The sequence below is a fragment of the Pteropus medius genome, unplaced genomic scaffold (assembly GCF_902729225.1).
Source record: "Pteropus medius unplaced genomic scaffold, Ma_sr-lr_union100, whole genome shotgun sequence".
Classification (NCBI taxonomy): Eukaryota; Metazoa; Chordata; class Mammalia; order Chiroptera; family Pteropodidae; genus Pteropus; species Pteropus medius.
In genome coordinates, this window is record NW_024346062.1 from 1,533,632 (window position 1) to 1,551,247 (window position 17,616).

The 17,616-nt window shown below is 34.7% G+C and overlaps 1 protein-coding gene across 1 annotated transcript in view; it reads right to left on the reverse strand.

Annotated features, from left to right (window-relative positions):
• Positions 1-2,039: 2,039 nt before the first annotated feature.
• Positions 2,040-17,616, reverse strand: part of DMGDH (dimethylglycine dehydrogenase) — a 57,153-nt gene continuing 41,576 nt past the window's right edge. Inside the window, exons 15-16 of the mRNA XM_039874896.1 lie at positions 10,461-10,595; positions 2,040-4,642 (exon numbers count right to left, since the gene is read on the reverse strand). Coding sequence (XP_039730830.1) covers positions 4,427-4,642; positions 10,461-10,595 — 351 coding nt within the window. The 3' untranslated portion in view covers positions 2,040-4,426. The remainder of the gene's footprint in view (positions 4,643-10,460; positions 10,596-17,616) is intronic.

Below are 17,616 nucleotides of genomic sequence, written 5' to 3' on the forward strand. Positions count from 1 at the left end.
ATAATCATAAAATAAAATGAATAACCAGAAGAGAAATGTAAAAAGTGAAAGTATTCTCCTACTAAACTGAGTATTATAATCATTCCAGTAAAAAAACAAATAAGAAAAATATAAATAAAATAAATTCTACAGTATAAAAAAGCAAGAGGTTAATTTTTAAAATTATATTAGTGGTTTTTTTTAAAGGAAACATTTATATCTACATATTGGTTTATTGGGATAAATTGGTCTATTGTCTACAAATAATGAAGTCAAATTTTCTGTTTTTAAGCCTTAAGCTTTGCAGTGACTTCACTGAAATTAATCCACTTTATATATTAATGTTTACTAGACAGTATAGTCAGAGTTGTTCAGTTATCTTTGCAGATAGTTGATTAGAGAACATTTTTTAAGCTTTTAATTTCTAAAGCTTCTTTTACATGACCAACAGATATACAAGTAATTAGAAAAAGACTATCACAATGATAAGTTAGCAGAGATTTACAAAAATGTCCTTTAAAAACAAACTCCAAAAACTGTAGTACTGTCTACGTCTTTGTTTCTTTAGAAACAATTATAGTAGCTTTCAAATACCTCTTTGTTGAAAATTTTCCACTAAAATATCTTCAGAAAATTCATCATACATTTGTATTATATATGGTAAAAACTTCAGAAGTTTTTCTTCATCTGCTAAAATCAGAGAAAATGGCTTAATGATAACAAATATTGACCTTATTTGATCTATTGCTTTAGAACACGTGCCCAATTATTGATGAAAAAGATCAAGGCATTCAATTACTGCTCTCCTGATTTCTTCTTGCAATGTAAGACTAGCATCTTTTGTTGCTTCTCCTGGCATTCTTTGAAATTTGATTACTTTTTCTGAATAAATGACCATCTCCTGAGATTTTATTTTTTCTTAGTTAATTGCCTTTTCCACAATTTCTGCATACTGTTTCTTTGATTAGAGTCTGAAACAATATTTTATGTAAATAATTTGCCTAGTAACTAATAAGTTACAACTTAAGTAACTATTAAATTGTATCAATGATGTAGTATTATATTTTCTTAGTTCTTTCTTTAGTTTTAACACAATTCACAATTTAAAAAGAATTTGAATTTTAAAGGTACTATTCAAAATCAGTAAATATTTCACATACGAATTAAAATTTGTACTTACTGAACATATACCTCACAATTTGCCATTTCATAATGTAAATAACAAACGTAAATAGAAATTCTAAATGATCACAGAACCAAGGGGATAAATCAAGGGGATAGAAAGACAGAATTTAAGAAACTCAACATCTGCTTCTTTGTATTTACAATTACTCCATTCCTTCTCGAAATGCTCTCTCCCCTTAGTTTTCATGACACCTCAGTTTGTAAGAAAATATACTGTTCGTTGTTGTAGTTAAATGCTTGACCTCTCTAGTCTATAAACTCCATAAAGGCGGGAACCATGCCTGTTTGTTGCTTTTCCATTGCCTGGCCTGTAGTAAATATTCAACAAACGTGTGTAGACTAATGAATACTTTACTAAGGAAAGCAATTACTCATAGAACTTTAAATATAAGAAAGAATTTGGTAGATGATGTGTAGTCTGTGCTTGGTTGCCAGCAGAGCTGGGAAAAGCAAGTCTTCTGGCTTTTGGTCTAGTAGCCTTTATACCAGTCTGTCACCTCTATGCTTCATGACAAGGTAATACTTCCAAAATCTATACCTGGAGAAATTATAATTAAGTAATGTGTTTCTTTTTTATAGTTCATATGTAGCTTCTCTAAACTATCGAACTATTCTAAAGATTCAATAATGGCAGAGAAATAAAGGCATGATGATCATTTGTATTTTTATTTGAGGATTCATCAGAAGAAAATACGATTAACTTCATTTTTGGTTCTTTGCTTTTTTGAGATTTTGGCTAACGGATGCTATTTGTGTAGCTAAAACTTCTTCCTTTCATAGCTGCTGTATGTCAATCTTCCTTTTTGTTCAATTTAAGTATGCACAAAATCCTCTTACTAAAATTCCGGAATCTAATCTGTCTGCTATTTAATGTCCCACACAGCACACTTTAAAATGTTTTTTTTTTTTTTCTGTCGCTTTTCCTATCAGCAGAAGAGAATAAAGACATAGATTAGTTAGGATGTGAACCTCAGTAACATAACATCCATAAACATTTCATAATGTGTTGACCAGAAAGTGCTTTTGCAGTTCCAAGAAAGTTTCCAAGCTCAAGAGAAGAACAAGAGAAGAACTATAACTTACCATCACATTCTTGAGAACATTTTTTTCTAAGCTGTAAACATGACTCCTGCACGTCACTAGGATACTTTCAGGCATGCTGGTTGTTTGCTGTCCATAGCTGATACTAATCATAGGACCATTCCTTGGAGGCCTCTCTGAGTATATGGTCCACTTTCCAGAAGCTAGTGGTTTTAACAGGCTCTTTTTAGTCAAGGTTCTCACCTAAGATAGGCCAGTAGGAGCTGAGAGCTTCAAGAAATGGTCTTTCACACTCTCTGTCTCTCTTTCAGGGCCTCTCTCCTTGTTAGAAACTCTCCTCACCACAAAGCTTCTAGGCCTCTCTTTCTATGCATCTTTTCAGCTTTAGCTTTTAGTACTAATCAGGTTATTCTCTGATGGTTCCTAGTTCAAATTTCCATGAGAGGAAATCTGGTTAACTTGACTTATCTTTCCATAGCCAGGTTGTGTTGTAGGTCATTGGTCAGCCTCTGGATTGGCTGATGCCAAACCTGGTACCTGGGTAGAAGTGGGGTACTGGAGTGACCTACAAAACCGAATAGCACCTGACATACAACAAAAGAAGGAATGAGGGCAACTTCTAAAGGAAACTAGTATGTAAATTTCTTTTATATACTATAGGTAGGATTTCTTTAAAAGTATAATCTTCATCTTAATGTTCTATTCTTTTGTTGATCTGTTTTAGTTCTATATTGACTGTATGGCATGAATTTGATGCTGTACTTTCATGATAGCTTGTGATTATAGCATCAAAAAAACTGGAAAAGCCTATTTTGCAGAAGAGAGATCCAGTGATAATAAATAGATACTCTAAGGATATAGGACTACAGAAAGACAGAAAATGGGAATTGGGATCTCTTGATTCCCATCCAAAGGCTTTAATGAGTACCTAATAACAGAACTAAGATATATGGTCTGGATAATTCTTGATAATTAGGAAATGTTCATTACCAAAGGGATTTCCTCCTTTTCTTATTTAAGAGGACATGTCAAACAGGCATGAATGGCATGTTGAAGAGTTCTAATATATGATTACTTTTATGAAACATTTAAAATATTGCTAAAAACATTTCAAAACTTGCTAAAAATATGAAACATTTCAAACTTGCTAAAAATTATTTGAAAATCTATTCTAATTACAGAATCTTATTATGCTTCACATTCAGCTTTATTTAATACCATGGAAATGTTCAATAAATGTATACCGAGTGTATAACAAATTATAAATGATAAACTACCTTTAATAAAAATTTTTATTTACTCAACTAAATCCAAATAATTTCCAGAACTATACCAAAGAATTATTTCTAATTGGATTTTTTTCTCACTGTTTACAGTGTTAAGGGCAATGCTGTCAGCTTTTAAGCTCTTGTTTGACCTGTTTTGTCAAATGCTTTGTGAAATGATATTCAGAATGGCACAATGTGATGTCAACTTGCATTAATTCTTTACCAAAGAGAGGTGTTCAGTATTCAAACAGTGTTTGTACTGGCACAATCTATGTTTCAGCTTCATTTCAGGTTTCCAAGTATCACTTCCTTTGGAAGACTGTTCGTTTTTGCAAATTCTCTTCTAAAACAACCTTTGAAAGGACAATAATAACATCCCATAAAGCTGCTTTCAGGGAAGTCATTAAGAAAATAAATATTTCAGAGAATTAAAGAAAATGTTATATATCAATATTAAATTTTACTATTTCCATCATAAATATATTATGAAAAATTAAAACTATTCCTAAAAATTAAAACTAAGAAAATATTTTCAATACAGTGAATCCATTAACAGTATTGCATTTGTTTTTATGTAAAATGTAATTTATTAATTTTTTTCAGCTAATAAGAACCATATGCATATATTCCTAAAATTATATAATATCTTCTAATTCAGTTTTAATAATAATTGTTTAACATCTAAATGTTTTATCGATTGAATTTCATAAACAACAATATAGGAGAAAAAAACATTCATTTTGAATTTCTTCATTTGAAATAACAATATAAATCATTAATTCATTATGCTATCTTGCTTGGAAAACAGGAGAAAGGTTTTAGTAAATTTCTTAATCTAGATTTTGGTGATTTTGAAATGAATTCTTGATTTCCCCTATTCCCTCACAAGTCAATTATAATTTTGAGTATAGTCATATAACAACCATAATTCCGTTGATTGCTGAAGGTCTTTTTCAAATTTTTTCCTTTCCACCTTTTTTCTGAAGCCGGTTTCTGGTTGGTTCCGTCAATACCAAAGGTTCTTGTATGATGATCGCTGGGTAATGTTTGCCTAATAGTTCAACTTCCACTTGTTGTCCTACCTTACTTAGCTCTACAGGAACGTACGCGAAAGCCAGACTCTTCTGGATGCTGTAACTGTAGCTTCCAGACGTCGTATTGCCAACCACCTGAAACACAAGACCTGAACCTCTCCAGCATCTCGGTCACATCTCTGTGCTCCTCCTCTCCAGCTAAAAACACTTAAAATATAAGTTCAACTTACAAGCTGAAAGTTTTATGATATGCTGTATGTGTGTATAACGCCAGGAAAAAAACTTCACTTTTTTGGGAAAATTAATTAAAATTATGAAAGTAATTCTCAAAGTATTTATACTACTTTGATATTTTCCATTTTTAAATTATAATAACACCTAGTTTCTTAATACTTGGCAGTATTTTGCTCAGTTTCATGCCAAGAGATCTAATAAGAGGAAGAATGGATTATTTTCATATTAAACTTAAAAAAATTCTCTTCTATTATCGAACTAGCATGGCAATAGTAAAAACAAGGAAGAAAATCTAAAAACTCAAATGCAAACTTAGTCAACTGTCTCTGTTGGGGTTCAGAAAATGATCTGCTAAAACTGTGCTAAATTAAACTTTTTATTAATTTATAGTCAATGTGAACATTCTCGAGTATTTAATAATTCCTGGCAATTGCAAGACATTTAAGTAAATGTCACTTTAACCCTCTTTAGCTCTACCATGTACAAAACATTTTGCTAGATAGTCTAGAGAATTAGTAGAGGCCTGATTTCTACTGTCAATAAGCTTCTAGCCTCTTTGAGGAATTAACACAGAGATACAAGAAAATGTAACCAGAAAGTCAAGGCCATCAACATAATTAAGCCAGGATTTGTCCTACACTTTGAAGATGGGTGAAATTTGGTAGGTAGCGGTGGGAGATGAAACCTTCCAGGATGAGTGGAGATGTGAGTTAGGTGTGAACAATCCAAATTGAGGATGCAATAGGATAACTTGGGATGGCAAACCAAAGAAAAATATTGAACAAGGTATCAAAACTTGGGAGATGAAAATAAAAGCTTTATGCTACAAAACAAAACAAAACAAAACAAAACTATATAACAAGCCTGATTTAGAAGATAAGAAGATTAGTAGAAACCAGATCTAAAGTAAAGGATGAAAGAGAAGGAAAAGTAGATTAAAATGCAAGAAAAAATAAGATACAGACATGCCAAGTTAAAACACCACATTTAAAAATGTAAAAGGAAGACAACAAAAGCAAACATGATTTATAGCCCAACTCAACATGGCTTCTTCTGGCTACACAACATTACACTAATCCTTACAGTCTTGCACAGTGGGCTGTTCATAGCTGGTGCCCAGAAACATTCATGCGCATGAATCAGCCTGGTGATCTTTCAGCTGCTTCAGCAAAGAATCTACTAGAGTCAACAGTCTTATTATAGCATATCTAGTCTTTTAGATGCTAATACATTTGTGCCATTAAATACAGACTCCTATCTCTGTAGCTCCAGTTTTTAATTATCTCATTGAAATCGCAAATCCAAAGCTCTCCACATCATTTCTGAACTAATGGTGAGAACTGATTGATTAAAAAAAAAAAAAAACCAAAACTCTATCATGAAGGCATTCATTAATAAAAGCTTCTCTCTTGCAAATTATTAACTGCCAAAATATTGTTGAGATACACATGTTTTAAAATTGCTTTTCTCCTTTAGATCATAGTTAAATGATATAAGACAGTGATTCGGGTCAGGGAAGTCAGAGTTTTGATCATTGCTTCATGAAAAACTGTCTTGGTAACTTGGGTTTCACTTCCCAGTCTGTAGATCAGAGATTTGTGTTTGGAGCTCTGGGAAACTTAACTTGATTTGCTTGGGCATCTTAAGAAAACAGGAAAAGGCCTGAGCAAGTCTCAGCCAAATCCCCTAACTCACTGGATCAAAATCCCACAGTGGCTCTTTGAAGACCGTGTACACCATTTCTTCAGGCCTCCCCATCTCTTAAAATCCCAGCAGTGATTGTCTTGCAGTTATTTCTGCATTATTAAGTTAAAGAAATAGTATATTTATTTTGTGAATACTATTTTTTTAAATAAATTTATTTATTTAAGTTAGTTTCAAGTATACAGTACATTGGTTAGACATCTATAATGTTCATAAAACGATCCCCCCAATAGCTCCCTCCCTCCCATGGCCCTCCACTTAACCGTCATATTAATGCTAACTGCATTCCTTCTGCCATGCTCCCCGTGCCCAACAATCAACTACTAATTTGTATTTTTTTAACCCTTCACCCCATTCTCTCAGCCTCCCAACTCCTCCCCTCTGTCTACCACCAAATTGTCCACTGTATTTGTGAGTCTGTTTTTGATTAATTTGTTCTTTTTGTTCCTTAGATACCGCATATAAGTGAAATCATATGGTATTTTTCTTTGTCTGACTTATTTCATTCAATATAATAACCTCTAGGTCCATCTATGTCATTGCAAATGGTAGCATTTCATTTTTTTAATGGCTGAATAATATTCTATTGTATATATGAACAATAACTTCTTTACCCAATTGTCTATTGATGGGCATTTAGGTTGCTTCCATATCTTGGCTATTGTAAATTGTGCTGCCATGAATATTGGAGTGCATAGATCTTTATGAATTATTGTTTTGGTTTTCTTTGGATAAATACCCAGAAGTGCAATTGCTGGGTCAAGTGAATGCTATTTTAAAATATTTATTGAATGCTTTGCTTTTGTTAGATTACTTTCACTTCTCCATTAATTTCTCTCTATTCTCAGAGTTAGTAGCCCAGAGGGTTTTTTAGAAGTCTGGCCTTTCCTCGTATCCTATTACTAAATCTCCAGGGAAAGGTTTTTCCTAGCATAAATGTTATATTTTTCTACCTTAAAAATCTTCCAGATTCAATGAAATCCATTGCTTCTTTTTGCTCAGTGAATCACAAAAACACCTTCCCTCACCTTCTGCCTAGTAGATTCTCATTCTCATACTCTTTGTGAAATCAAACAGTGGCCTTCTTACCAATATAAACGAGCCTCATTTATTTTTAGCCTTTTCTCATTCTTCTCTTATGAGACATAAAGACTCCTCTAACAGACTTAGAGAAGATTATATAGTAAAAGGCCTTTGAAGGAGGTAACGAAATTTAAATTGAATGATATATTGCATTTCTTTGGCAGTCTCTGTGTGTTTTAGTTTGTAATAATGAAAGAGACTTTCTAAATTCTCCAAACTTCCTTCCTCAAAAAACTGTTCTTCAAAACTTACTTCCCAGCAAAGCTGCTTTTATAACTAAAGAAAGCCCTTTCCATTCTCACCTTTATGTCTTGATTTTTTAAAATTAAATTTCATTACCCACTCTAACATTATCCCTCTAACATTATCCACCTCCCAAATTGACTTTATTTTTCTCCAGGGGACAAATCACTCTCTGACATGCCATTTATTTATTATGCTCATTGCCTATCTCTCCCTGCCCTGGAATCTAATCTCCATGGGGGAGGAGATTCTTGCCTATTTTGCTCACTGTAGCATCCCTAGTACATAGAATATTGCTAGCACATAGTAAACACTCAATAAAACCTTGCTGAATATATAAATACTTTTGTAACCTATCTCTAGCACTGGAAGAATGGAAGCCAAATCCTAAAGGCAGTACAAGGTCCAGACAAAGTCAGGAAATAAAAAAGCAAACTATTTGATATCATTCTGGAGTATAAAAAGGATCAAAAGGGTCATCCGCATGATAAAATGATCACCGTACTAAGCACCAAAGAGCAAACAAGTTGTTATCAGGAATTTAACAGATATATTATTAATAAAGGACTGTACGATTGGATTAACATCTCTGTAGGCAGATGGTATATAACATCTCTGTAGGCAGATGGCATATAGTTTACATGCTGTATGGTTCATCTTTGAACCATACAGCATGTAAACTCGGTGCACAGAGATAGCAAAGAAAATAAAATTCAAAAATGGAACTTGGTTTTCCAGTGTTTTTTTCCCCCAGCTTTGAGATATAATGACATATAACATTATATAAGTTTAAGGTACAGGTTTCCAGTTTTTTAAACTTTAACTTGGGTATCATGATAGTTAAGATGGCTAAAAATCTGTCAGTCATCGTAGTTGATGTGAGGTCGCACACAGAATATTGTAGCCTCACCTCTCTACCATTCCATGGCCATGTGAAACAGTTGGTGGAGGATGGGCATTGAATGTATTAAGAAGACTGAGAAAGCTAGATGAGAATAGAGTGAAAATGTAAAACAAAAGAAAGATGAGGAGGGGGAAATGTAATGACTAGGGGAAAATTAATTATAGATAGAGAGAATTTTAGACATTATTTCTTCCAATGGCTTCATTTACAGATGAGAAAACTGAAGCTCAGAGAGGCTAAGATCAGGTCGAGCAGTTAACTCATGGCAGAGGTGGTTATCAGTGGAAATTGTAGACAGATTTGAAATTGGAGGAAATGCCTAGGAAGATAAGAGGGCTAACCCAGAGACTTAGAACAGAAAGAAGAAGGGAGACAGTGAGATAAGAGTAGAGACGGTTCAAACAGAAGAACAAACTCAGCACCATGAAAGGTGAGGCGTTTGAAAGAGCTTAAGATCTGAGAAAAGTTTGTTGGCTTCATAATGTCTGATAACATCCACTTACAACTCAGATGTGCAAGAAATGTGGGTATATAATTAAGTGCTGGAGAGACTACAGTGGGACATCAGCAGAGACAGAGAAGAGAGCAAACTGCAGTATTCAACATGGCTTAGAAGAAAGGATAAGCAATTCAAAGTTCAACTATACCTGGATCAGAAATCAGCTCCTTCAATCATGAGCTGTGTAACCTCAAGCAAGTTATTTCACCTTTCTGAGCCCTAAAGCCTCATCAAAACAATCAGCCTTCTTAAAATGAAGACGATCATACCTATCTGGGAATGGTGTGGTAAAATTAGATGAGAGAGTACACGAAAAACATCCAGCACACAGTAGGAATTCTATAGACATTAGTTCTATGTCAAAGTGACTCATGTCTCAGCCTAAGTGGCCATTTCTTTAGTAATCCAAAGGCTGATTTGATGCCATTGGCTTTCCCCACCTTCAGGTTCTTTTTTCACTGAAGAGTTTGGGGAAATGGAAACAAATATCAAGCAGGCTGCAATGTGTGAGAAAAAATCCAGGCATGGAATCTCTTTGAGGCTTTGGGTGTTAACCAGGCAGACTCTGTTCGACATGTTGTTGTTTAGATGAAGGCCCTGTGCTCATCTCATGATCTAAGCTGAGTTCCCACCTGCCTGATAACACCAGCCAAAACACAACAAAATCTTGAACTAAATTGGGGTTTACAAATAGCTGTAAAGAGTGGAGACAATGAAGTCTTATGGGTGAGTTATCTGGTTTTACGGAATACCAATAGAGAAATGAAACATTCCAAAGTGAGAAGGTAATTTTACTCTTCCTGAAGAATCAAGTGGTTTCTACATTTCATTTTACTTTTTAAGGTTTCACTTTCCAGATGTTTTCAATTGGAAATATTTTTCTGCTAAGTGCTAAGGTTAGAATTGCCTACTTCTGAAAGAAGTTAAATGTGAACACCAAATTCTTTATAAAACCGATCTCTTGCATTCACAGATATGGATGTGGTGAGCAAGTAGATGATTTTATCCATTAAATCATACGTTACTCATTGTCCCATGTATTTCACGTCCTTGGGTTTATTTTCTTTAATCATAGCATATAGAATTTTACGTTTTCAAGAATGAATAGCATTTCATTTTCTTTTAAGTTAATTAATTTCTGTTTCTTGAATGTCAGCTCAGAAATCAAAAGTGTGTCATCCCACCAATAGATAAATAGCAAAAACTCTAAAAGGAAACAGAAACAAGGAGAGTTTCTGTTGCAGAAAAACAGCAGAGGCCCGGGTCACAAACTCCTTAGTACTCACCTTGCCATCATACCAGACGCTTTCATTTCCCTCTGGATCAGCATCGTCCGTTGCCAAGGTGAGGCAGACCAGTCTCCGTTTCAGCCCCTTGGCTTTAATCTGTTTCAGTGCTTGCTTTCCTATGAAGTCCGCTGGCTGTAGAAATCCAAGATAATGATGATGAATGAATGCTCAGATGCTGTGACAAGGTTAGAGATGCAAGCATTTAAATTTGTCTTTGCTATTTTCTCGCCAATTACACATTCAATAAAAATACAGATTGGATCAAATGTCTAGACAAATATTTCTTAGTCCTCAAATGACAATATCAGCCACCTATTCCTTCAGAATAGGTTAGATTTAAGGGTGATAACTTGTGATAACAATTTCACCAGAACCACCTATGCAGAAAAACCGAGAGCATGATATTGCAATGGTGGATTATGAAAGTGACCCTTGTATCTAATGGTTCTGGACAGTGGTAATGGCTGACGGTGAGCAAAGCACTACTCAGTTTCCACCTATAGTAAGCCTTTTACAAAAAAGATATTTGCTTTTTTTGAAATGTGATGCAAAACAACCCCAAAATGCCACATATTATTTTTCTTCTTCAGAATATTGGTCTGGAAAATGTGTTAACCTATTGGGTTGCACTCATTAGTTCATTCAGGAAATGTACCGAGCCCTTACTGCGTGTGAGGCATCATGAGAGGCCCTGTGTGGGTTACAAAATTAGTCAGACATTTTGATCAAAGAGTTTATTCTCTAATATTGCACTATTCAAACTTTTGTTTTCTCCTTCCATGCTACACAAGACAGATGACATTCCTATTCCTGATACATTCCCCTGGGCAATTCAGGGTTATTCCCAATGCAATGCAAGTGAGTGAGAGTGACACTGTCACAGGGATAACCTTGAATCAATCCATTCTTATGTGTTAAAAAAGTAGGAATCATGTAAACTTCAGGACTTTCACATTTATTAATAACACCTTACAACAAACAGGTGAGCAATGAGTCCTCAGTGGAGACACTTGGCAAACAAAGGAGAAACAGCTTTATCCAAACAGAATGCCAGGGACATTAGTGAGCGTGAGAAACCAGCCAGAGGCTAAGAGCAGCTGGAACGCCAAGGAGGGAGCACTGGGGTAAGGCTTCCACATAAGTGTACCCAAACGAGCATCTCTTATCTTACAGGGAAAAAAGGAATTTGTGATATAAAAATCACATCTCTGTGAATGAGATTTAATTAGAGATTACGATGTGGAAATAAAATTCTCAAAACAGTTCTCATATACAGACTAACTACTCCCTTAAAGAAAAGAAACAACTTTAATTTCTTCATTGGCCAAAGAAGAAAGGAAACAATATTTCAAGGTCAAAATTTCCTCTGCCACCACCATCATTTAGGCTTTATACAGCTCTTTCTGCACATTAAACATTTAGAATTGAGTACAATAAGTTTCCTGACTTCTCAGTGAAGTAGCAGGAGGAGGAGTCCTCACATTCTCTGCCTGAGATCCCCAGTTCACTCCTTTACTAACTCAGACCTTCTATGACAGGCCTGCAGTGAAGTACGATTTCTATGGATATCGCAACTTTAAATTGCTAACCCACACAGAAAGCTAAAGAAAGTTTCCATTGACCAAGGTTAAAATAATTGCAAAATGAAAGTCCCTTTTCCCATTGCGATCCAGATGGTGAGAACCAACTGCAAAGCTTTATTATGAAGCCAGATAAAAACTCAAAGACTGGACCCTATGTTATTTAAGACAGGACTACTAGAGGAAAAAAAAAACCCACAGGAAGAGCTGGATTCATTTGAATTCATACGTAGGATAAATTCATGATAACAAAAGTCATAACAAACCAAAGTACATTATAGTTAAAACATGTATAACTAAATAAAGAACTCTTATAACAACAAATTTTTTTTGCTATCTTTTTAAAAGAAGACTTGCTATCATGGATAAATGATGACAAGGGGTGCTTTTTAGAATCCTTGTCTAGTCTCACATTTTTTGTGTGTGGAAAAGCACTTAGAACAATACTGAGTGGCCAATGCACTGTATATAGTGTGATTTGTTATCTCCTGTTATGGAATCTGAATATTTACTATTAGAAATTCATTTAGATTTTGAAGGTTTTGAGTCTTCCAGAGTCCCTATTAAAGAATTTTCTTTAAATTATTTACTCAGCCATTATTATCCCTCTGCTGTGTATCAGATACTGTGTTAGACACCAGGTATTCAGAGCTATATAGAACATGGTCTTACAGCTTCTGGGAGGCCCCTGAGGAGATGTGACCCCTTACTCTCCACATCACAATGTGCCCAGTCCTGCAATTATTATATCTCCTCAACATTTCAACATAGCAAAGGAAAAGAGAAAAATGTGAGGTTACTGGAAAGATGGTAGAACATTACACATGGTAGCATACAAATCAGCTATACCAATTTGAAACTTGAATCAATGTTGGTTCTGTTTGTTCTATGAAAGTGTAAAAATCACATTTTGTAAGTTTAAAACAAAGAATGCCTAATGTGTGGAGGCAGAAATGCAAAAGAACAGATGCTATGACAGGGGTCTGTACAGTGGGGCCTCAAGAAAGAGGAAGATTAATTCTACCTTCCTGGGAGAGCAGGGCTGGGGCAGCATTCTGTCAATGACAATTCTGTTGGGGAAGTTGCTTGAACTGAGTTGTTAAAGGTGAAATTTCATAGTAACTATTGTCTGCATACCCTTTCCAAAAGTCCTTATACTTACATTATAATTTAATCTTTACAAGAACCCACAGACTGTGGATTTGGGAGTCTAAAAAAGTGAATTAGCCAAAGAAATGAACAAACTGGTTAAGAATCAAGATCTCAGGAGTCCCAGCTCTGTTATTTTCATCTGCTTAAAGATGACTTCACTGAGCCGCTTAAGCCAATGTCTGCTACACTTTTGGAGGGGCTGTAGTGAAAGCGGCTATAACCGAAGCTTTCAGAAATGGGTCCTTGTGGGGGTGCTGGACCAGTGCTATTGGCACAGGTGCCGGAAGTTTTGGGGGCAACAAGATATGCTGGAAGGGGAGCCTAACTTATCTTTGGCAAATTCACAATTTTACCAAAGTCTAAGCAGGAACATAATGTATCAGCTAATCACAAGAAACAGAGAAAAGGGGGAGAACTCCATAATACTTCCTTTAGAAGAGAAAAATAAAAGTAATAAATTTTGTAAAAAATAAATACTATTAATAAATAATATTTACAATTTATTAAACCCTTGCTATATGCCAGACACTGCTGAGCGCTTTACATTCATGAGCTCTTTTAATCCTCATAAGATACTTTTATCCCCAGTTTATGAAAGAGAAAGGTCCTGCAAAGTTAGGGCTCAGTTATATGGTTATATAACTCGGCACCTTTAGATTTTACCTATACATTTTTTTTAAATAATTGTACCTGGGGACTATCATTGGAAGACATGGCTGATGTAAATACTCTAAAAAATATTTCTTTTAAATTGTTTATAGGTAGCTTGAGCCTGTTTTGAAATAATTCACTACACAATAATATTTATGTACTACATGAAAGGATATGAAAATACCCTGAAGGTTAATATTAATGATATTTGACATCTATATCTGTATATCTCTGAATTAGGAAGTGATCTTGTCTACAATACCATCCCCACACATGAATGAAAACAATACTCTAACAAATGACAAACAAAAACCTAATTAAATATAAGGAACACATTCTTAAAACACAAATAAGAAGTGACACCTGCCCCTTGAGACAATTCTCCCTTTCCAAGCTAACTCTGTGTCTGATGTGGGAAGATTTAAAGTGGGGCAATGGCTTTTCATTCTCGTTTTACTTGGCTTTCCTCCCAAGATTGTAGATTTTACTCTATAATTTAGTTATTAATTATAAATGACAGGAAGTGTGTCTGAAGGTAAGTGCTGTGATTAAAACTAGTGATTTCAGGATGACCTGAGAATAGAAATATATTTCTTTAATGAGTCACTGCCAAATTAACTATATAAATAGCTATTAATGTCTCTGAGAAACATAAATTTCTGGGGCACTGAAACTATAGCTTAAAAATAGTCTTGGCTTATATTTTTTAATTTATTCATTTTAAAAAGCAATAAGAGTTATTAAAATAGCCACCCGTAATACATACTAAATATAACATCCATATAGATGAAAATATTAAGTAGATTTTAAGTAAAATGTAATTACTCATCTCTTATTAGCTCTTTAAAAGTACACATATTAGCTAAAAATACACGGAAATGAAATAAATTAAGCTAGCACATTTTTGGTCATGACTCTCAGGACAATGGAGAGTTCTCAGATGTAGTTAAAGTCAAATTTAATAGCAGCAGGAGAAGGAAGGTTCTGATACAGAGTCAGGATAGTGAGCTCTCATTGACCAGGAGAAAAATTATAAAAACCTAGTTTGAGATCCTTTCTGTTTCATATAATGAGTCAATACCCCTCAGAAAATTCAAGGAAGTCATCAGTTAGGCCAAAATTCCTTTAACCTAAATGTCAAAAGTTTCCAAAGGCATAAGACAATCAGCATAACATCCTGGGCCCCAAGAAAGCCCCACTTAGAAACCAGGCACAGCACTGACTGTGAAATTTTGCTCCTGCACTTACAGCTGGGGAGAGAGTTGCAGAGAGACCCACTGGTCACCAGTTACTATAAGTGGCAGAACAGAGATGAAAATCCAGGTGACAGACTTCTGCCACTGACCCTTAATACTTTCCGAAAAACTTTCTCATTTAAAATGGGGCTCAGGGATCATGATTTTAAAACAATCGTGATGGGAACCCCTTGGTAAAGCATGTGGCCATTACTAACCTAAGGTCTATGTAAATCTGCGCTTGTCTCACAGTCAAACTGATAAAGTTGTATACTGGATTCCATCACTTGGGTGCATGCATCAACTGACTCACCATTCTATCAAAACAAATTATACCATCATTCATTTTATATTCACATAACTAGAATCATCGAAGTTCTTAAGCAGACAGAAAACAGTCCAATCTCATTTTTCATATGAGAAAATTAAGGCCCAAAGTTAAGTGTCTTGCCTGAGGTGACGAAGTGAGTCAGCATCAAATATTGAACCTGGGCTTCTTAACTCTTTTTTTTTCCCCCACTAAGCAGAGCTTCACAATATTCCACATAAGTTTATAATAATCACAATGTCAATATCTCTTTATTAGCAAAATGTTAAATTATTAGTTTAGCAACTCAAGTACATTATTATCAGCTGGAAATGAATACTCCCACATACACATAGTTTTCATTCTCTGCTCTTGGCAATTAAAAAGAAATAGCTCATCTAGCACTGTTCTAACCAAAATTACTAATCATTTAAGTATTCCTTCTCAAAAAAAATCTTTAATACATTAGAAAAGGAACTCTATTAACTACAAGGTGGGGATAAAAAGAAACCTGGAGAAAATATTTAAAATATTATTCCTAAGCCAGGCTAATAATTAGGTTAATTAGCACTCAAAACAAACTATATTTTTTAAAACTAAAGTCTCCCCCATTACATGTGTTTTATGACTTTTACTAGATTCAATATCGAAGATGATATTTACTTTTCAGTTTTTGACTCTAATGATTCAAAGTAAAACTGGGGAATAGATCTGTGGCTTTGTCAGATGTTCTTTTATGTTTAACTGCATTAGCAATGATTATAACAGAGTTTTCATAATAGTTTTCTCTCTCTAAAGAACAACTGCCCTTTTGGTGTTTTAAATATAGCAAACATGCATAGTTATTATTATTAAAGGAAATGAGGAAAACATGAAGAAATGAGACCTCACTAGGGACCCAAGATTTTTCTTGCTGGAATCTTCAAAACCTGAAAAGATTTTATCTATAGCTCTTTTTTCCCTAAAAGATTTTAGATTCAATTCAATTATGGAAGGGAACTAACACTTATGGAGGTGCTGAATTTTCTTGATCTCATCTATACTTAAACTTATGAGCTGGATATTTTGTTCATTTTACAGATGAGAAAACTGAAGTACTTATAAGTTAAGCAACTTATTTAGTTTTAGAACCAGTAAGTGTCAGAGCCATTATTCAAACTCTTCAACAAATACTTACTAAGCCCCAATGAATTATCAGACACAGTGCTAGCCCTAAAGATCTTTGGCCTCTGTCCTCAGGAAGCTCACAGTCTAGCTGAGAAAGCAGCCAGTATTATGTGATACAGTGTGGCAAGTACCTCAGTAAGGTAATTAAAGGGTGCTATAGAAGAGGGGTTCCCAACATGCCCCTGGCTTTAATTACCACCTATTATATGAATTATCCAAATCCATAATTTCTGGAGCAGAGGTCTCCAAACCCATGTGCTCAGCTGCTGTTTGATTTCTCTACTGGGCTGTCCCATAGCCCCAGAACACCACAAGTCCTTCCAATCTCCCAATCAAACTCCTCCTGTGTTTACTAGTTCATTAATGGTATCCTAGATCCTTCTCTACACTCCCTTCACGTGAAGTCCCTTGTGTGGTCTCCATTCTACCTTCTTAATATCACTCACACCTCTTTCTTCTCCATCTTATGACCACTGCCTTAATTGAAGCCCTTGACATCCCTCCACTGGATTTCCTCAATAATTGGGAAAGTGATTTCCCAGTCGCCAGGCTAATTCCCTTTTAATCTGTTTTTTTAATCACTAGAGTGTCGCTCCTTACTCAAAATTCTTCAGTGTCTTCCCAGTGTCTCCAGGATACACCCAAATTCCTTAGCCTCATGGATGAGACCCTTGATGATGAGGTCCCAGTACTTCTCCAGCATCCTTTCTTGACGCTGCTTTCAACAACAAAATATTTGCTGTTACATGCCAGCCCTGAACTAGGTGTTGGAGATAAAATGGTAGAGAAAACACATTTTATATTGCTAGAAACTATACTTAAGAAGTTTATGTTCCATTTGAAAGAAAAATAAACAAAATAATTGCAAGCTGTAACACATCCTATAAGGAGGATGTAGGTGCAAATTTTCTTTTTAAAATTATCAAGTAAAATCCAACAATATCAAAAACATAATATATTACTAAGTGGGCTTTATTTCAAAAAGGAAAAGTTGGGTTAACATTTGAAAATTAATAAATGCAATTCACCATATAACAAAAGAAAAAAGAAAAAAACATATG